The sequence below is a fragment of the Xenopus tropicalis genome, chromosome 7 (assembly GCF_000004195.4).
Source record: "Xenopus tropicalis strain Nigerian chromosome 7, UCB_Xtro_10.0, whole genome shotgun sequence".
NCBI classification, from domain to species: domain Eukaryota; kingdom Metazoa; phylum Chordata; class Amphibia; order Anura; family Pipidae; genus Xenopus; species Xenopus tropicalis.
Window position 1 is genome coordinate 80,349,609 of NC_030683.2, and position 22,427 is coordinate 80,372,035.

The window sequence follows — 22,427 nt, forward strand, 5'->3', positions numbered from 1 at the left end:
TATGGGAGCAAAATGTTAAAATTTGCCTGCGGCGGGGCGGCATGCCGCCCCTATGCTTGTGCCGCCCTAGGCCCGGGCCTTTGTGGCCTCGCCACAAATCCGGGCCTGCACGTTCCGGCCCGGAGTTAAGTCCACCAAAAGTGGCAACTATATCCCCGGGTATGTGGTCCTGGACCAACAACCCTGGGACCAGAAAAATTATAAAATGGCTATGCCACAAAAATAAGTAAAAAAAATAACCATACTTTAGAGCTTTTCCAGTGGATTAAAATGAGGGGGTCTGCAGGATACTCTCCCTGGTGAAAAGTGTGCTAGTGAGCACCCTATCCTGGAGGGCCATGGGCAAATGCCCCTTTTGCCCATTTATCGAAATGGCCCTGAGAGTGGGCATTTACTTGATCCATTGCTCCTGCAATAAAAGTGTTACCTGTGGCTCTGTATGCCCAGGACCAGATGGGGTTCCAGTTGTTGTTTGAGTCACATTCTTACATTCTGAATGTACTGAAGTTTCTTCCTCATAAAATAGCAAAGGGGAGAGTCCAATCTAGGATTTAAAAGAATTCAAAGAGAATTAGTGGCCTTCTCTATAGCTGTTCTCATCCATATAACAAATCCACCAATTTGCTGTTGAGAGTCTGTTTTTCTGTCATTTAGGTTTTTTTTAATATTCATAATATACAAAAAGGTGTAGATTTTTTTTAATATTCATAATATATAAAAAGGTGTAAACCATGGTTCCAATGAAATGTTAATTAAGTTCCATTTTTCCAACCACAATATTTGTAGTTTAATTCTACCCTTCCTCAAACTTTACAGAAAGGAAAGAAATTGAGGCTATATAATCAGGGCCATATTTGATTACACAGTGCCCAGAGGCCACCCCCTTTCTCCGCCCGCCGCCCCCACTTCCCCCCCGCGTGCATGTGCGCCCACTTAACTCACATACGGAGCAGTGGGGAGAGGACCTGTCCCCATTGCTCCATATGTGAGCAAAGTTTAATTGCGGCTTGGGTGGCATGCCGCCCCTAAATTTGTGCTGCCCTAGGCCCGGGCCTTTGTGGCCTTTCAACAAATCCAGGCCTGTATATAATTACATAATTGTATGCCATATTTTGTCCCTAATGGTGACCTGTTATAACCACATACTGCAGAACTTTCTTTTTAGTGCCTTCCTTAGATTCTGTACAGCATTTCACACATATTGTTTCCTGTTTTCCCATTCCCAGAAATGGGACTTAATGGCAGGAGGGGCTGGATGATAAAGACAATAAATATAAGTCAAAATGTGTGTAGTTTATATTGCATGAAGTCAGGTGTTAATAACTGATTTATTTGACCCCAAACCACCGCCTTTTAGCCCAGGAACAGTGAACTCATTGTTTATTACCTCACAGCTTCATTGTTCCTCTTATTTCCTCAGTTTCTTTATCTCTATAGAAGATACTCCACTTATTGCCTCCATACTGTATGCAAGGCTTCTCCTCACCTTACTATAAGTTGTTATAAATGTTGCCTATGTCTTTCTGGTTGCCTGTGTTCCTAAACCAGATTTTCTAACAGATATCTGTTGCATATAGCTGCTCACCTCATTAAAGAACCTGTCCCCTTCATTGCTGATAACAATTAATGTGACCTGCTTGCCACTTTCCTGAATCATGCTCACAGTATCTTCATGTTCTAGTCCCTCAACACTCTGCCCATTAACTCCCAGAAGACGGTCTCCTTCACGCATTCCAGCATCCTCTGCAGGAAGTCCAGGATCGATCTCACGTAGGAACTGACCTAAAGACGTGTGAGAGAAAAAATAATAGTGCTTTAGTGCCATTAAAAGGAAACTTCTGCTATAATAAACCTATTGAAGTACAAATTACATTATTGCAGTTATATTAAATATATATACTATACTGCCTTGGTTTCCCTGACAAAGGTTCCAGTAAAGGAACTGAAACATAAGATAAATAAACTTCACCTTCTGCATTGATCAAGTCTATATTTCTTTTTGTGCAAACCCTGTGAGTGCCGACATTTTTGCTTTTATACACTTTGTTTTAGCTCTGGCACCCAGGTATCGTCTCCTATTTTTGGAGTGCTCCCCTGTCCGGAATCTATATATATATATATATATATATATATATATATATATATATATGTAATTTACAATGTAAAAAACTATCTACAGAGCTCATAGCAGAACAGTACTCTCAGCCATACCTCCCAACATTTGAAAAATGTAAAGAGGGACAAAAAGAAATATTGCACAAAGTATGGCAAAAATGTTTGACCATGCCCGTTTTTGTAACCACACCCCCTAAATACCACTCCCAGTGGGAGTTTTAGGGTCTTGTTTTATGTGTTATTACAGTTTTGCCAAAAAAGGTGAAATAGCCCTTTAAGCTGCAAGTCTCAATTCCCCAAGGGACATGTTTAGCTTATTAGTTACAAATGTATCTAAATGCAGGTGTTGCCTGTTCAGTATTCTGGGCTCTCTACCAAAAGTCTAATTAAGTTTGAGAAATTTTGTATCTTTTTTTGCATTCAGTGCAAAAGATCAAAGGGAAATGAGGGACTTTTCAGTAAGAATCCATGGACTGAGCCAAACATTAAGGATGTAATTGTAAATCCCTTCCACATTATTCAGTCATAAAATAATCTAAACCCACCCTCTCTTTATGCTTCTAAGCCCCATTGCATCTATATTAAAGGGGTTGTGCACCTTAAAATTTAAGTATGACGTAGAGATTGATATTCTGACACAGTTTGCAATTGGTCTTCTCTCCAGTTTTCAAGCAGTGGTTTCAATGAGAAAATTGAATATTAATAGGAGAGGGACTGAATAGAAAGATAAGTAATAAAAAGTAGCAATAACAATCACATTTTAGTTAGAACAAACTATAAGAAATTGAAAAGTTGATAAGAATTGACCATACTGGAACAAATTAAAAGTATACTTAAAGGTAAATTACAATACTGGGGCACAACACTGTCATTCCTATATGGATTGCTCTTCCATTCAATCCATCAGGAAGCTCTTCTTTATGGTGTGGATTTAAGGTCCATTTGTGAGCATTTCTTCTGTATGTCATTCTACTCACAGCTCATTTTACACATACCACTCAATTTTGATGTTTCTCTCTCTTCAGTGTGACTGCTATTCTTGCCCTTGTATCCCTCAGAAGGCTAAATCTATATTGACCTACTATACAGTACGTTTTTCCTTTCTGCCTTATAACTACCATTATTTTTTTATTATATTTTTTTATTTTATTATATTTTTTTGTATGTTGACTCTTACCTTGACCTGCCAGGCACTTCTCTTGTCTCAGGAGGAACCCATATCCTTGTGGACCTTTTACCAAGTGCAGTTTCCTTGTCCGGTAAGGGAGAGAGGATGTTTCAGCAAGTGCTGCACTCAGTGGAACCCCATGAGATTCATAGACATCCCAAGCAGAGGCTTCCAGTACTAGTAGAACTACATGTGAACTTCTACGTTGCAGCTGCCAGAAGTACATAAGAGTTTATAAACATGCTTACTCAATACAGATCATTTTCCAACAGTGTATCTACTGCAAATTATATAGTTTTGTTATGCATATCACCTTCTTAGTGAGCTGACTCAAAGTAATACTGATTGTACTCTCCCCATTCACTTCTAACAATCGGCAGCCATGAGGAACTCCAGCCTTCTGTGCCGGACCCCCGTCCTCTACCTGAAGCAGGAACGTCCCTCGCACACCTGCAAAAAATGTTATCAACGTGTTTGCAGTATTAAAAGGAAGGCTTGAGACTGTATTAGAGTAACAGAAGATGATAGTGTCTTTGAGGAATGCTGAGGGGTATACTTTGTTACAGTATCATGGTTATAAACAGAATAATGTAAAGAAAGGACAGTTTTCACAAAATTCACTAATTTATTTTGAGTGAATTATATGACTGCTTGTGTGTTGAGATCCACAGGGCAAGCAACTGGATATTCTGCAACACAGGCTTATCTGTAGCCAGCCTAAGAATTAATGCAGTTTTCTATTCAAAATATGTTGGTGCAACTAGATATCAGTTGTACCAACAAGATGGCAACTTATCCTCTTCAGCACTATATTTTCAGGGGAGTCCTAATGTTTGCTCTCAGCACTTCATTTGAGGTAACTGATAGATCTATTTTCTAATAATCTCAGCACATATTTGTATTAAACATGCTTAGTGTAATCTATTTTCCCTATATTGTGGTAGTGATCTTACAGAATGTTCTGCATGAAATTTGTGTTTAGGCAGCCCCGGATTTGTGGAGAGGCCACAACAGCCCAGGCCTAGGGCGGCAGAAATTTAGGAGGGGTGTAAAGAGACATAGGAAAAACAGGTGTACAGTTTGGTACAGTTCTATTCACCACAGAAGCCTGCCAGCAAATAGCATTCAGTGGTCTGCTGTTTGAAAGGACATTTCTGGTTGGCTACTGTGTGCTAGTAACAAATGTTGCTCCTGCTAAAGCCCTTTGCTTTTTTCAGCATGATCATGCAAAGCTGTCATTAGACAATAAACATAGAAATTAAACTCTAATCATATAACGTCTTGAATGCATTAAAAGCTGGTTCCTCACCACCTGTGGCGCTGGCAGTAAATCCAAAGCCTCGACCTTCATTCTTTACACGGTAGAAGTGGGGGCGAGGACATGAGTCAGAAAGAAAATTTGAAAGGACAGATGCTGGGGACCTGTGACTGGAGCGTAGCGTTTCATAAGCTGCTTCATCCAGGACACCTAGCGATAGCCGGGAACCACTGTACTTTATTTTTTGTACCACCTACAAAGATAGCTGAAGTATCAGGAACATAGAACATATACAAACATTTTTTTCTATTGAATAATAAATTAGGTTAAGAAAGGGAATCTAAAAGTTATATCCCACTGATAGGTCCCTAATCAACATATGAATAAACAGCAGAAATTTCAGTGGAATAAAAGCAACAACATTTATTGGCTCAGACCTCCTCTGATGAAGTACCACACGGTGCGAAACGCGTTAGGAGAGTACGTACCATGAGGCACTGGGATGCACCTATCCATTGTTTGGTATAGTATGTTTTATATGTTAGTTTTTGTTGATTTGTTAATTTGAGCCAATAAATGTTTTACCTTTTTACTCTATCCTGATACCATTTTACAGATCTGCTTCCAAATGTGCAGAGCAATTAATAAGGTTTTTTGGAGGAGGAATAAAGCTAGCCAAAAAGTTCTCTAAAATAATTATATAGAAAGCCACCTCTTTTTCAAAGGGCTGCTCAAAAATGACTTCAGTGAGAGGCAAAGCAGAGGCTCAATAGGCTGGGACACTTTGGTGGGGTTATTACAGCAGCCTTGGCTGAAAAGATGTCACAAATGTCCCTGATTGATAGAAATAAGTATAGGGGAGTGTGGATGGGGGATATGGAGGAGGCCTCTGTAGAGTTCTTTGATGTATACATCACTTCTCTTATGTTTTAGCCCTGACGACATGAATTTTGGGTGAACACAAGATAAATAAGGTCTATCTCTTTAGTTAACTATGTATCTTAATATATATATATCCCTTTATGCATGTTGTTAAATCAAGTTTTCTAAAGCATAGCCAGTGGTGGACATTTGCTCAAATCCCTTTAATTTATATGCCTGTTTTATAATAATCCTCTGGTTGTATATATAAGCCCACTAAATCTCAAAAACAATAAATGGAAAACATGCTTGTGTAGTTTATCAAATGCTCCTACTTTGTGGGTTTATATATATTGTACATTAGGGTTATTGCATTACACGCTTCTAATAAACAAAAGAATGTGCCAAAAACCTTGTTAGCACCAACCAGCCATTCATTGCCTGACATATTCACAAATTTAAAAAGGTATATTCTTTGTGCTGTTCTAGTGACTGTTTTATCTAACTGGGTAATATTTCTTTTAGATCCTACAGGTAGCATTTACAAGTCAGTAAAACACACTTTTAAAGCTTAATATAATCAAAAAGCACCAAATCAGCCCAAAATATTTCAGTACTGAAAAGGTGCTCTTTAGCTTTGTGTCTTTTGAGCTTCATCCTAATGACACGAACTATCTAAGAATGAGCAGCATATTTAATATTACTAAGCACACTTTTGGGGGTTGTCAATTAAAGGAGAAGAAAAGGTAAAAACTAAGTAAGCTTTATAAGAAAAAAAGCCATAAACACCCACAGAAACGCTGCACTGAGCCTCTATCAAGAGAAACACAGGATTTATTTTCTTCTTTTGTGTATACATGTTCCTCTGCTCTCAGAAAAATCTTTCAGAGCATGGCATGAGTCTGCTCATTTTGCTCCTCTCTCCCTTCTCCCCCTCCCGCTCCCACCTCATCTCTCTCCCCTCTCAACTGTGCTGTGTAATCTGAGCTACCAGCAGCCAGAGCTTCAGCATGGAAGTTACTGAGACCAAGCTAAAATAGCAGCTGCCATTAAACAAAAAGAGGGAGCTTCTAGGGCTGTTTACTCAGTTATGGTAAAGCTTTCAACAGAATAAATAAAGATTGCACTATTGTGACTAATCTATTGGAAATAAAATGCCAAAATGCTTTTCCGTCTCCTTTGACCTGTCCTGGCTTTAATGTTAGCTCTTGTAAAGTGCAGAAAATATATACATATATACATGTCGCTAGAAATAACCAGAGAAAAAGATGCGAAAATGTTCTTTTTCAAGCTATTTATCTTTATTTTTTTCTGCCACCTATTCCATGTTAATTAGATAAATTATTTTATTAAATATATTTACAAACTCACCCTTAGGTACTCCTGTTCATGCACATATTCTCCATTAACCTGTAGCAGCTGGTCTCCATCCCTCAGTCCTGCAAGATAGGCCGGGCCTCCAGGAACCACCTGCCTCACAATATGGCCCTCTCTCTCCTGCTCCTTACTCAAATGAAAGGCAAAATCCCCATCTGCATCTTTCCTTAAAATGCAAATCCTTGCCGCAGGCTCGGGATCAGAACCTAAAATGAAGGAATAAAAGGTTACTTTGTAAGAAAGGGATTAGTCTCCTCTGCATGCAGAAGGGCCTGACTAACTACAAGGCTATTGCACTTATTTGTCATGGACTAACTATTTATATTTCCCCCACCCCAGTTAGGTGACAACAACATCTAATCAGTTAATGGATACAATAATCCACAACTTAAGTGCACACAACTTACTAAATTGCAGTCTTTTGTGAGTAAGATTGGACCCTTCATAAATCCATTTTACCCATTAAAGTAAAAGTTGTGTTTATGCCCATGGAACCCCCAGGATTCAAACTTTGCAAGCTCTTTACTTACACTGCTTCACTCTGCAGACAACCCTTTTACCTGCTAATACTGCAGCTTGTTTCAGGCTGTTTTTCAGCCAGTATTGACCACCATTACTCTGGCAGAGCTTTGCCCACTCTAGTCTCTGGGGACTCCACAAAAATAAATATAGAAACCAGTAATTCCTAGAATTGCTACATATCTGAGAAATATAAGAACCATTAAGGTGATTTTTTTTTTTTTACATTTGGTGTTTGTATCTGGTCATCCATCACCAACAATGTAATTATTTTCTGGCAAAAAATGTCCATTTTTATATGAGGATGGTTTTTATTCTATAGGTCTGTACAAATCTATGAAAATGACATTTGACCCAAGTTTATCTGTATGTTGACTTGGCAATTTACAAATTTGTGTAAACTGCAGTGTTTCTGAAGCAAATTTATACCTTTATACCAGTGCTGGGTTAACCCTACATTTTACTTACATACATACAAAACCATTTCATTTTTTGTTACTGGTCCTTTAAAGCACAGCCTGTGTATCAAAGGATAAGCAGCTGATGGAAAGGAGGTTATGCTGTATTTACTATTGTGGGCATAAATGTTGGCACCCTTGCACTTTGCTCAAATAATGCCCCAGTCTCTTGAAGAAAATTGTTGAAAATAATGCTGCAGTAAATATACCTATATTCTTTGTCTAGTTCCTAGAACTGTTGGGATGAGCATAAAAACAGGTGGAATTCTTATCACACTATAACCGCTAAAAAATGTAAAGTCAGAGATTAGGAGTGACTCACCCGTGTCTTCTCCCAGACACAAAGCAGGATTATCAATTCCAAGCTTTGGGTTAAATAGAAACCTCCTAAATACAGGATAAAAGATAAAAAGTTACTCCTTGGTGTAGACATTTATGGCACATATCATGATACCTGATATGAATAATTGTTACTGTATTACAATTAAAACTATAATGTTAGGTTCTGCAGTGCTTGTCATCCCAGTTATAGCTTTTCTTCAAACAGATCTCTTAAGGCTAAGGATCCACGGAGCAGTTCAGTCGCCCGCAATAGGTATTTGTTTCACGGGTGACTAACCATTCCAGAATTGCTTTCCACTGGCAACAGTAGGAGTTGCCGGTTGAAAGCCCTTCACTTCACATTTGTGCAGAGTTGCCTGGGCAACATTTGTGCAGAGGAAACTTTTGGTAACTTTTTGGAGTACTGAAGCAATGAGAAGGGCTTTCCACCGGCGACTCCTATTGTTGCCATTTCAAAGCAGTTAGTCACCCTTGATAGCAGAGATCTATCGCATGCTACTGAACTTTGTCACTATAGTGGGATAATAAGGAGAAGAAGACAAATATTGCTGTTCTCAGCATAGCCCAAGAGCTTCAAAATTTGTGTGGGCACACAGAACATGTTGCAGAGAGCCAGTAAAAGTAGTACTTGAAACCAAATACTGTAAAGTTATAAACTTGGGTCTATAGGAATGGTGAACTAAAGAAAAAATGGTGAATAAAGAAAGTGCCATTCCTATGGCAGGGACAGTCAAAAAATGGATATAGTGCAGGTTTTCTCTTATGTAACATAAGTAATATAAAAATAAGCAAAATTTATATAGTCCAAGTACAGGATTTACTCACTTCCACCAGAATCACGTCAAAGAGAAAATCTTTCAGGTATTCTCAGCTCTGCCACTTCATAAAGGCAATTAACCTGGCTGTCAAATACTAACCACCTACAATATTTTAAACATGTTCAACAACTGGGCAAACTCAAGGAAAGCCTTTCCCACCAGTATAAACAAATATTTGGTGGACTGGGAAAACAATATTTGGCAAACTATTTCACAAATTGAATGGAGTCTAATATGCAGTGCAATCTCTAGGTAGGATATCCCCAGCACAGCTATTCAGCATTCAAAGTATTGACAAGGTGGTATATTAACTATGAAAGAAAATTTGACCTCTCCACTCCCACAACCTGTTTTTGTGGGACAGACATTAGGAGTTTTTCCATACTTGTATGGCCAGCCATGCTGGAAAGAAATGTTTGATCTAATACAAAAGCTTTTGATCTGATACTACAGCTTGTACAAGTGGATATCCACCTAGCTCTTGTAGCCCTTTCTAAAAAACGGAACTGCATAAGCCTCAAAGCAAACTTTTGGCTCAAATTTAAGCTGTATCCAGAATTAGTCTACAGTAGATAATGACTTATGGGGTAGTGGAAAGGATTAACGCTGTACAAAATCTTTATATTTAACATCTCTATAAATTCACCATGAAGATATGGCTACTGTGAAACACTTCACAGTGCAAATCTCAGCAATAATCACTCGAGCATCTAGAAACAGTGCACCTATACTGGTTGCATCTCTTTTTCGTTTTAAGGTATCCCCATACTAACACCTTTCATCCCCATATTAATCTAAGTATTTTGCTGTTATGGTTTTGAAATCTTAATCTTTAAAATATTAATAAAAGAGATAATAAAAAATATATGCAAAACTGCAAAAAATACCAACTATTAACTTTTTTAATGCTTCAATGATGCTATAAAATATTTTTTGCTCAATCACCACTCGACAAGAAATACCATACTGATCTAAATATTCAGCTTTATCCTAAAGGTGGCAATACACAAGTGGGCGATATCAGGGTAATTCGGTCGTTTAGCCCTGGGGCCAAATGACGTCCTCCCATGAGCGCAAAACCTACTTTCAGCGCATCAGTGGAGGGACACCAGCACATGGGGGTGTGGCGAGAGCAATCGGGTCTGTCCTTGGCGATCCCTGATCCGGACCTGGTGCCGGGCAGGCCCATCGGTCGTGCCCATACATGGGAAGATAAGCTGCCGAATCGGTCTAAAGGACCGATATCAGCAGCTAGAATCTGCCACCTTTACTCTAGTGTAAGCTTTACCCCTGTCACATCTATGGTAAAAATATGGGATCTGCTGCAATGCGACCCTTAATTGGGGGAGGGGGGGTAAAATTCAGACCTGGTTTTGCATAGAGGGGGCTGATTTATTCTTAAACATAAACACTTTGCTTTTCCATGGTTACTGCAAAATTAAGGGTTTATGATTAGGTGACTTTTGAGAGATGTTAATGCAGTAGGACTGAAGCGGAAAACAATATTTCATAAATCTTAAATGGCAGTATATTGCAAAAGGTATGACATTACAGGGCACATTAAAGGGGATCTAAACTCAAAATCAACTGACTGTGCTTCCAGTGCACAGATAATCCCTCTGCATTGGTTATCTATAAGACAAAACAGACACAGCAAACAGGTGAAGGGAAAGGGTTATGAGTCCTAAACTGGTGGGCAGGCCACAAAGTCCTGGGTCTAGGTTGGCAGAGATCGGGGCTGGCATGCCGCCCACAGGGGCACAAAATCTTTAAATCTAGCCATGGTGATAATCTACCTCAGAAGGACCAAACATGGAGTAGCTTCAATTTCCCTATTTGCCAAAAATTATGGTTAGCACAAGCACAATATCTTAATAAAGATATTGCACTTGGGGAAGACCTCCTCTATAAGGCTATTCCTCTGTATAAATTGACATACTTGAGGAGCGGCTGCCCACAAAAATGTAAAAAGTTCTTTGGCCCATTGATGTATATTAAGAATACAGATTAAAGTGCTCTCCCTCTAAAGCTGGCCATACACGCACCGATACTATCATACGAAACCTCGTTTCGTACGATATTCGGTGCGTGTATGGCATGTCGGCGAGTCGACCGATATCGCAGGATGCTGCTGATATCGCCCGACTCGCCGATCGGCCAGGTTAGAAAATTTTGATCGGGCGCCATAGAAGGCGCCTGACCAAAATCTGCCGTCAGGGCTGAATCGGCAGAAGGAGGTAGAAATCCTATTGTTTCTACCTCCTTATCTGCTGTTTCAGCCCTGACTGTGTGTTGCAGATCTGACTATGTTTCGTGCGACCATCCCATCGTCAGATCGCCACGTGTATGGCCAGCTTTAGAACAGCTTCCCCCACCTCTCTCTCCCCTCCCATACACTTGAGAAGCTATTTTTTATACTACAGCTCATATTTTATTGAATAACACAATGCATATCTCACTGTCTGTATTACAAATGACATGTCATACCAGGTTGAATATACCCTTTGTTAGTTTTATTTGTTCAGGATTTTGTTTTATCACCTACATTCTCAAAATATCTGATGTTTTTACACTGTATCTATACTTTTTTTAATGAAAGAATTACAAAAAAAATATTGAACTTGGAATAAGTTTAGAACAAAGATATATAAACAATTGGTATTGAAAATTGGTATTGTCTGTGTACCAAAACTGATATACAACCTGACATTTAATTAGGTGTGTGAGACACCAGTGTCTTCAAAGTTCTTCCATACTACTTAAGAGTCAAGATGTTAAGGTGGCCACACACGTGGCGATTTTTGATCTTTCGTGCGACCACCGGTCGAGGTTTCGTACGATATTATCGGTGCGTGTATGGCCAGTTTTAAGGGCCAGTAACAACATAATGTATATATATTATATTTACATGTAAATATTATATCTGTTTTTCAATACCTGTAAACAAAATGTTTCCTTTCCTACAATCTTATTTTATAGGAGACATTCATGCTACGTGAGAACTGCTAATGACATGTGACCCATGTTTATTTCTACTTTAGCACCACACCATTGTATTTTAAAGAAAAAATAAAGTCAAAGTCACTTGGGGGTGCCAAAATGTTAGGCACCCCCAAGTGACTTTGACCGCCTACCTTTTACCCCGGGCTGGTGCCCCTGTGAGGAAGGAACAGCACCAGCCCGGGGTAGCTGCCGGCGCTTCCTTGCTGCTGATTCGCTGCGCGCGCATGCGCAGTAGAGTGAAAAGCCGAACTTAAATGTTAAAGTCGGCTTTTCACTCTACTGCGCATGCGCCCACCGCTGGCACTCAGGAAAAGGAAGCGAGGAAGACGGAAGCGCTGCGCTCCAGGTGCCCCGGGCTGGTGCTGTTTTCTCCTAACAGGGGCACCAGCCCGGGGTACGAGGTAAGCGGTTAAAGTCACTTGGGGGTGCCTAACATTTTGGCACCCCCAAGTGACTTTGACTTTCGTTTCCCTTTAAGCAGCTCTTTTGATATCTGCTTTGCAAATGTGGGCCCTATATTCTTACTGAAAGGTAAATGGTAACCCTGTGGCTAGATAACTGTTTATTGATGTTCTGCTTGAACACATTTTTTTTTTTTTAAAATGCAGAGTATCAGTACATTATATTTATATTTATACAATTACTTTCTTTTTTGGTCTGAGAGAGAGACAATAAAGTCTACAAATGGGGCAACCATAGTACTGGCTTTACTGGAGAAAACCACTCAAAAAAACCACTACCTGTAGCTTTTAAAGCGCTAATACTTACGTGGTTAATACGAGGTCATCTTCAATTTCTGCAAATGAGAAAAGACAGGTTATTCTGAATTTGAGGCTTTATGATTGACGCTTAAATTATCTGAGGTGATAATTTGCATATGCCAAAAAGCTCTGTACAGGACACTATCCAACCAAGGACACCTTGGACTTTGACTTCTGTCCACACAAAACTAAAGCAAAAGAATGTGCCTGCAGACTCAGGCTTTATCTTCTACACTATTCCTTGGACCAATTCGGCAGCTAATCGGCCCGTGTATGGGAAGAAACGAGCAGCCTGGCCGACCGATATCTGGCCTGAAATTGGCCAGATATCGATCGGCCAGGTTAGAAAATCCAGTCGGATTGGGGACCGCATAGGCTCGTTGATTCGGTCCCCGAACCGACTGCCCATGGCCGCAAATGTAATCCGATTGTTTGGCCCCAGGGCCAAACGATCTGATTATTTTTTTTTAAAGCAACTTGTAACCCGATATCGCCCACCCGTAGGTGGGGATATCGGGTAAAGATCCGCTCGCTTGGCGACATCGCCAAGCGAGCGGATCTTATAGTGTATGGGGACCTTTAGTCACAAACAGTGAACTTTGTACAAATAACAAGAGCAAACAAGTAATTAAATGATGGGTAACAAAGGAGTATAATGGACAGATCCACTGAATTATAATCCACACCCAATTCTCGAGACCAAGGGTATTCCAGATAATGTTTTTTTCTGTAATTTGGATCTTCATGCCTTAAGTCTACTAAAAAATCACTAAAACATTAATTGAGCCCAATAGGGCTGTTTTGCCTCCAAAAAGGATTAATTTTATCTTAGTTTGGATCAAATACAAGGTACTGTTTTATTATTACAGATAAAAAAGGAATCAATTTTAAAAATCGAAACTATTTGATTAAAATGGTGTCTATGGGACTATGGGCTTTCCTTAATTTGGAGCTTTCTGGATAACGGGTTTCCAGATAACGGCTCCCATAACTGTACCATTTTTCTACACAGTATTACTGAAGCCTCTGTGACCAATTAATACACTAATGGGCACATTCATTAAAGTACGAATCCGAATCACGAAATGTGATAATTTCACGAAATTTCCGTTCATTTGAATATGAAGATTTAGTACTTACGATCCGGAATTGTAACAATCGTTTATGTTTGGCGATCCGAAAGTTACGATTGTAAACGGCGGGAAAACCTTTCTGACTTTGAACCTTCAGTGCATGATTTTGGAAGCCTCCCATAGAACTCAATGGCACTCTGCAGCTCCAACCTGGCCCAAGGAAAGTCACGATACTGAAGCTTGAATGAATCCGAAACTTTCATACTCATTGCGTCAAATACGATTTTGTTGCACAAATTGTTGCGCAAATTGTCACAAATTGCGAAAAAACAAAAATATTGTAGAAAATACGCAAAAATTGTAAACTTTAGAAAAAATTAAAATTTTTGGTAATTGGACCTGTCGTACTTTAATGAATGTGCCCCTGTGATCTCTATTACTCTACTGAATCTATCACCCTTTATTTAAGTAACATAAATGCTATTACTCTTAGAGGCAGATTTATTAATTTTTAAATTTAAGTGTTCGTGAAACTCGCTCAAGAAAAAATTGTTTATTCATGATTTATTTTTTTTTTCTCAATCAGTGGCATATTTACCTTAAATTGGAAAAACTTGATCATAATAAGTTTTGGAAAAATACTCAGTCATGATGAAAATCTCATGGTTTCATTCATTTTTACAAAATCAAATGTTTAAAACAACTTCTGAATTTTTTCATTAAAATGTTTCAGAAAACCTTAATGCTAAATAATTTAAGATTATTAAGAAGTTTCTTTTGCTGTGATTTTAAAAAATCTAGAACTTAAACAAATTTAACTCTATTTATACTACAATAAATATGTTCCAGACTCAATGTTTTGGGACTTCTAAATTTCAAAGAATCTTAAAATTGTAATTGAAAATGTAATTGCCATCTAAAACTTAGTGAGTTGTACTGGTCAATAAGCAGTGTATTTTCAACACTTAAGAATTTTTTAAAAAAATATTGGAATAATGTGATTATGGCGACAAATGTAATCACAAAAAGAAGATTAACTTTATCTGAGATTTGGGAAAAAAGAGGAGAACAACCTCTTAATGTTTAGTTTATAGCTACAGTATTTCTTTAAAATGCATTATTTTGAGGGACAAAAACAAAGGTGTTTTTTCACTATTTTCAGTCAGAGGAATGGCATTTATGAAATAGTTAGTAGAGGAAACTACAAGAAAGAGGAAATTTTTGCACAAACCAAGAAGTAGTATATAGTTGCTCATGTTCTGCTGTTTCTCAACCAGTGTTTGGGAAATTCCCCAGATGAAAAGAGGAAAGACAGGCACTTGCACATACAAGACATGTATCCATAACAGGTACCATATAATAATATCACAACTCATTAGAGGATGCATAAAAAGTAAAAGTAGGTATAACAGAAATGTTAGTTAATAAACATCTTGCCAATTGTGGCATCTTTAATTGCCAATTGATAGTACTTATGCAGAAGTGCGTTTCTGAGCTGTTGGCAGTACATTATCTGACTTCAATTCCCAAAGATCTAACTTAGGCTAGAATGTCTACACTCTTGGGTCAAAATACTACAGTGCGCTGTTCAACAACATACTGAAAAAAATAACATAACATGGTCTATTACTGGCAAACATACTACCCACCAGCACTGCCCAAAAATATAACATAACCAACAACAGCATGCGCTTAAGGCAAAAACAGGCACTTAGCTAGTGCAGATATAACCCAGTTACAATTAGTTAGGCTTCACCTCAATATTAACAGAACAACCAAAAAAAAATGAAGAGTAAATGCAGAAATTGCCTGATGCACATTTCCCACATAATAATTCTCACAACACTATTCAGAATAATGTAAAACAACAGGCAAAAAATACATGTATGTGTATTTCAATAAAGAATAATTTTATAGATGGTTTTGACTTCAGTTTTGATACAGTAGAGACTAGGACAGCATGGATGTTTGAATATTAGGATCATTCTAGCATCCCTTTGTGAGACTCTAATTTTTTTTGTAGGCCATCTGCATAGCAACACAAAACCAAAACAACTACTCTTATAGAGACAAAAATGCTCAACATAACAATTGTGATCACAAGATGGTGCATATCATACCAAAGTTAAAGGAGAACTAATATACCCCCTGGTTTTAAAAGCCCCCTTAACTATCACTGCCTTGACACCCTTACCTCTCCCTTATTGCACAGTTTCCAAGTTTAAACACTGTCCCTATTGCTAACCCCAAGCTAAAACAGCAGAGTAGCGCAGCAGCATACCTGGCTGACATCTTCTTAGCAACTGAAGACAATTCGAGTCTCTCCGCTGCTACAGACCCTGCTTGTGCATATGCAGTTTAAGCAGATTCCCTGCTACCTCCAACTGCACATGCGCAAGCAGGATCCGTATCGCCAGAAAGCCTCAAGTGTCTTCAGTTGCAAAGAAGATGTCAGCCAAGTACGCTGCTGCGCTACTCTGTTGTTTTAGCTTGGGGTTAGAGATAGGGACAGTTCTTAAACTTATATACTATGCGATAAGGGAGAGGTGAGGGGGTAAAGGCAGTGATAGTTAAGGGGGCTTTTAAAACCAGGGGGTATAGTTCTCCTTTAATGCAAGTTAAATGGATAAACTAAAATCCAGTCATACCCAAGCAATGTAATGACCCAGATGTACAAACCCTGGGTACATTGTTCGTACCCCAACAACCAGCTGATAATTGAAAAACTTACCACCATTGATGAGTGGTCTGGGTGCTGAAAGCCCAAAACCCGTAGCCTGAGGGAGGGACTTCTTACAGTGAACTTAAGGAACTAGGAACTACTGGACTTGCAAAAAGCCAATCATTTGTGAAAGAGGACAATTTCAAGAAGTATATCTCTAGACTTACTACATGATCCTAACTAAAGGATTTACCTGGAAACTTGAATAAACAACCATACAAATAAAGTCTAGGCTTACCAGTATATTGTACATCATAGGAGGGCCTTTAAGCAGATGCACAAAACATCTCCACTCACAAATGAAACACTGTTGAGTAAAATGTGAGTATACACATATGTCTCCTTGTAACACACCTTATTTGAAGTGGGAGAAATTGTGTTCATTTAATTGACACCAAATTTTGCACCCAAATTGTTTGTGCTATTTTCAGAAGCATACATTATTTGTGTTTTCCTTTGCCAGTGATTTGGCTTTCTAAATCCATAAAGCTTTTCAAAACACTTTACAAAGCAGCAAGAGTGACATCTACTGACTGAGGCATAAATAAACATTACTTCTGCTGCAACATATAGGGGCATATTTCATGTGAAACTATAGGTTACTCTGATAAATATGCTCCTGAAATCCTATAGAGGGCGGCAGGGTTCCTCTCTGGTGGACTGTATTTCACTCTTTCAAAAATATGCCCCTAAACTTCATTTATTTATCATTAAAGGGGTGGTTCACCTTTAAAGGAAAGCTATAGCCCCAAACAATGTAGGTCTCTATAAAGATATATTGCATTAACAAGCTCATGTAAAACCCTGCTTCATCTAATAAACCATTTTCATACAAGTATACCTTTTTAGTAGTATGTGCTATTGGGTACTCCTAAATAGAAAATTGGCATTTTAAGAATTAAGGGCCGCCTCCTTGGATCATAGGATTCTCAGAGTTCTGCTTTTTGCTTTCACACTACTTTCCGTTACAGTTAAAGGAGAATGAAAGGCTAGTAAAGAGTTAATCTCAAGCTGCAGGCATACCTTCAGTTCTCTCAATAGTGCCCTTAAGTCTCCCCATAGTTCACCTGTTCAGAAGATCTGAAGCCAAACAGGAAGAAAAAACGCTAAGCTGTGTAAAGAAAGTTCCCATAATGCCTCACTCCTGCACAGACACCCCGACAAAGTGAACATGCTCAGTTAGTAAGACTTTGGGGCACATTTACTTATCCACAAACGCTCCGAGCATTCGTTCGATCGGTCCAATTGTATTTTCCGCGACTTTTTTGATGCTTGCGTGACTTTTTCGTATTTTTAGTGCGAAAAACTTGGATCTGTTTTGCCGCTGTTTACAATTGTTCGGTATGAAGATTTCGTGACTTTCGGAACGCCAATACGATATTATCGTGACTAATACGATTTTTTCATAAGCATTTTCGTAATATTTGCGAAATTTTTCCCATTCAGGATTCAAACTCATGTTTTCATAAATCTGCCCCTATAGTCAGCTTCCTGCTGATTGGCTCAGATCCACATTCCTAAGGGGGGGAGTGAGTTCTTAGCATTCTTGAGGGAGGGGGGAGCAGGAAAGAGCAGAGAAGAGAAAGCTGCATGTCTGTGGCACAGGAATTACAGACACAACAAATCTTTTTTCAGAGAAGTCAGTGCAGCGTTTCTGTGAGTGCTTATGGCTGTATTAACATAGACCTTTCTGATAAAGCTTACTTAGTTTTTACCTTTCTTTCTCCTTTTAAGCTGCATTATTTCTGGTCATGTGATCTCTGAGGGAGCACACAGCCCGTCACTAAATGGTGGATGAAGGGAAAGGATGTAAAAGGGCAATATTTACTGATATATATATATTCCAGTTTGTTGAGATTCTTTAATAGGTCACTTAACATAATATAAACTGTATAAAAATCTGTTGGTTAAGTGTTCATTCTGGGGTATAGTTTTCCTTTTAGTATGTTATAGAGTGGCCAATTCTAAGCAACTTTCAGATGATATTCTTTATTTATTTTAAATGTTTTTGTCTTCTTCTTCTGACACTTTCCAGCTATAGTTATTGTTACTTTCATTACTTATGTTCTATTCAGCCCCTCTCCTATTCATATTCCTGTCTCTCATTTAAACCACTCCTTGGTTGCTAAGGTAATTTGGTACCTAGCAACCAGATAGCTGCTGAAATTTCAAACTGGAGAGTTGCTGAACAAAAAGTAAAATAATTAAAAAAACACAAATAATAAAAAATGAAGACCAAATTTCAAATTGTCTCAGAATACATCCTACTAAAAGTTAACTACCGTATATACTTGAGTATAAGCCGAGTTTTTCAGCACCAAAACTGTGCAGAAAAAATCACCCCGGCTTATACTCCAGTATATGGATTTGAAGATGTCATTCGTTGCACGCATTAATTAGCGAATAGAAATAATACTAATGCATGATTCACAAACACATATGAAGCGGTAAACGTGCTTAATATTGGGGCAGGCGGTACTTAAACAACATTGCGGTTCCTGAGCTTTTGGCAACACAACATGGAGTTTGCAGTCGGATTTTTTCAAGTATGTGTTGGCCCTAGAGTGATGCATCCTCCAGTTTTCAGGGAAATGGTCATTTTCAGAACAGTAGTTTTCCGAAAGTAACGGTTACGTGCGTAATATCACACACGGCGGAAAATAACGCAAGAAAATCGCTCATCGTGAGTTAAATAACGCAAACAATATCGCTTCTTAATTATGACAAGTGTCCTTTTAGTGAATCGAAAGTTAAGTCGCAAAAAATGAGAAGTGATAACATTTTTAACACATGCTATAAATAGTGCTTGTTTATCGACCTTTATTGAATCGGCCACATAGTCTCTTAAAAGGTAAAGTGTAGGCTGTACCAATATAATTTGCAGTGCTTAAAAGGCACTGCATACATTTACTGTACTTCAGTCTGTGCTTCCTTGGAGTACAATCTATGGTCCCCATCACAGTGACTTACAGTACATTATGGTGAATTTTATCAGGAGCCAGTTAACATTCATGTACGTATGTTTTTTGAGTGCAGGAGGATACTGAAATATATAAGTGGAAACACACAAACTGGAGAAACTATGCAAACAGTAGTGTGGTAAAAACTGAAGCCATGTCCCCAGAGCTGCAAGCATGGGATGAAAGCCCTAGCCAGGCCCATCCCCCCAGTACCTGCCCCCTCTCCTACACAGTTGGCACAATGCACAACAGTCTATACTCATGCACTAATTGAATTGGAAAGGGGCACCCCTAGCTATACTGTATATGTCTGGCATTGAGCTTGGGAGATTTTTAAAAATGTGGATTTTTTGTGTATATAGACACCTTGGGTGCCAGTATAGAAAACATGGCCCTGAGGTTGCTGTAGCATTTTAAGTGGAGGTCACTGTAAAGCAGGGATCCCCAACTTTGAGCCACATTCAATTGTAAAAAGAGCTGGGGAGCAATTGGTAGTCCCTATGTGGACTGGAGGCCTACAGGAGGATCTCTTTGGCGATACACATAGGGGGAGATTTATTAAGACACGAACGCTCGGAGTGTATTGTCGTCATTTTTTTTCGTGCTTGCGCAACTTTTTTGTATGCTTGCGTGAAAAATTCACGCAAGCGGTTCTGCCGCTGTTTACAATCGTTCGGTACGAAAATTTCGTGACTTTCGGATCACCAATACGATATTATCATGACTAATACGATTTTTTCGTAAGCTTTTGTGATCTTGAGAAATTATCATATCCAATCCGAATATTTCCCATCCGTGATTCGAACTCGTGTTTTAATGAATCGGCCCCATAGTTTTTATGCAACTAAAACTTGCGTCCAAGCCAGGAATTTTAAAAAAATCATCTTCTTTGAGGCTACTGAGAGCAGCATCCAAGGGGTTGGTGAGCAATGTGTTCATGAGCCACTGGTTTGGGATCACTGCTGTAAAGAATGAAGCTAGGCGCCACTGTAGCTTTTTACACTGAGGGCTAACTATACCATTCTACACTGGTGGCAATTTTATATGTATTCGCCTTGGGCCAAAAGCAGTTTTTCCTTTCCCCTTTCTGTATGGGTCAAATTATACAGGTATGGAATTTTTTATTTTCCATAATTTGAAGCATCACTTCTTAAGACCACCAAGTACTAGCTACTGTTTTATTATTACAGAAATATATCAGTCCCTTAAATAATACTCTATGAAAAATAGTACTGCCATATTTCAGTTGTGTATTAGGCCTGCAAAATAGTGAAGGAAAAAATGCAACTTTCCTGGCCACCTCATGTCAGCAACACTACGGTATTTACCCCGCCCCCAATACCCCAGTTAGCCCTGTCCCTCCCCCACCAAAGCAGTGAATGACCCACACCAATTACCATCTTGTCTTATTTGCTTTGTCCTCAGATCTGTTAGTCAGGGCAGCGGTTCCAAATGCCTATGCTTGAAAAGGTGGGTGGATTCTGAGGGCTATTCATTCAGTGGAACTGTTGTATGAAGCCCCCTCACTTGGGACGTATTGTCTCATGATAGAGGCTGTCCAGGTTGGTAGTCAGAAAGGCTGCTTCTGGGCATGTAGGTCCACAGAAGACCGGCTAACCCCAATGCTTATCAAAGGGTTTTGGCTGCACCACTGGCAGGTAAGCATGTGGTGACAGCTTCTATTTGGAAGGCACGTGGAACCATGTGCATGCGCCTTCCAAATAGGCTTTGGTTTTTGGGGTTTTTTTTAAACACGTGTTGGCGTTGGCAGCGTTCAGGTATTTTGCCTTTCGTTGATGGGGCCTCAAGTGGTTTGGGGGTGCTACGCGGGGTTTCAATTCCTCTATCCCTTTGCCCCTGTAGTACACCAGGAGAAAGAAGGAGTAAATCTGTTTTCCTACAGCTGCCCTCTTGCTTGGTAGGTCCCCCTCTGTTGTGGGCTAGTTGTTTTGCCGGAGGGAATAAATGCCTCTTCCCTGCAAATTAGCAAATTATTCTTGCTCTCTTTCTTTTTTCTTCTTTTATTTTTAGCTTGCCCTCATCATGGCGTAGTCAGTGCAAAGGAAAAGAAGGAGGTTCAGCGCTTCACCTCAACTGTTTGCTGGTTGTTTTGATCCACCTCTCAAGGGTAGAAGTTTTGCAAGTCTTGCTTTGGTCTCGGGAGGTTGGAGACCTGTGCAAAAGTTCAAGATGGAGTCGGTCAACACCATTATTGCAGCAGTACAGGCATTGGACTGGCTTTTATCAATCAATTTAAAATACGTTTGCCTCCACCTCCTGATAGCAAAGCAGCTCCAACGTTTTTTACGCTTTGCAATTGGTCAAAGACATTTTCAGTTTTGGGCGCTACCATTTGGCCTCTCACACTGATGGCAGAATTACGAAAACAAGGTTTAGCCATCTGGCATTGCTTGGACGATATTTTTCTGTCCACAAGATCTTCAGAAGTTCTGCTGGCACACAGAGACGTGGCCATTTCTTTTCTTCAATTACACGGATGGCTAATAAACTGAGAGAAGAGTCAGTTGCAACCATCTCAGTCCCTAATTTACCTAGGGGCTCTGTTCAATATGGCCGACAATGTGGTCAAATTGCCACAGCTGAAGGTGCTTTGCATTATAAAGGAAGTAAAGGGTTTCTGTCGACACACTTCAGTGTCAGCAAGGCAATTCATGTCTCTCTGGGTCTGCTAGCAGCCTCCATTCCGATGACCAGATGGGCCAGATTCCATATGAGGGAGGCCCAACTTTTCTTTCTATACCATGGGGATCGATGGAAGAAGGATTGAAATCAAGTAATTTTCCCTGTCTCCTCAGCTTTAAGCCAGTCTTCGGTGGTGGCAGGACCCAGAGAATTTGTCCAGGGGGTTTCCCTTTACTTTAGTCAATTGTAGGGTTCTGTTGACGGATGCTTTCTCCAGAGTCTGGGGAGCTCTTCTAGAGAACAGTGTCGCGCAAGGGTTGTGGGAATTCCTGATGCAGAGCACGCAGTC

General features: G+C 39.4%; 1 protein-coding gene across 1 annotated transcript in view; it reads right to left on the reverse strand.

Moving 5' to 3' along the window:
* Positions 1-22,427, reverse strand: part of pdzd3 (PDZ domain containing 3) — a 32,350-nt gene that overhangs the window by 3,657 nt on the left and 6,266 nt on the right. Inside the window, exons 2-9 of the mRNA XM_002935017.5 lie at positions 12,688-12,715; positions 8,079-8,143; positions 6,774-6,985; positions 4,593-4,794; positions 3,597-3,733; positions 3,293-3,494; positions 1,586-1,782; positions 428-544 (exon numbers count right to left, since the gene is read on the reverse strand). Of these exons, the coding sequence (XP_002935063.2) occupies positions 428-544; positions 1,586-1,782; positions 3,293-3,494; positions 3,597-3,733; positions 4,593-4,794; positions 6,774-6,985; positions 8,079-8,143; positions 12,688-12,715 (1,160 nt within the window). The remainder of the gene's footprint in view (positions 1-427; positions 545-1,585; positions 1,783-3,292; positions 3,495-3,596; positions 3,734-4,592; positions 4,795-6,773; positions 6,986-8,078; positions 8,144-12,687; positions 12,716-22,427) is intronic.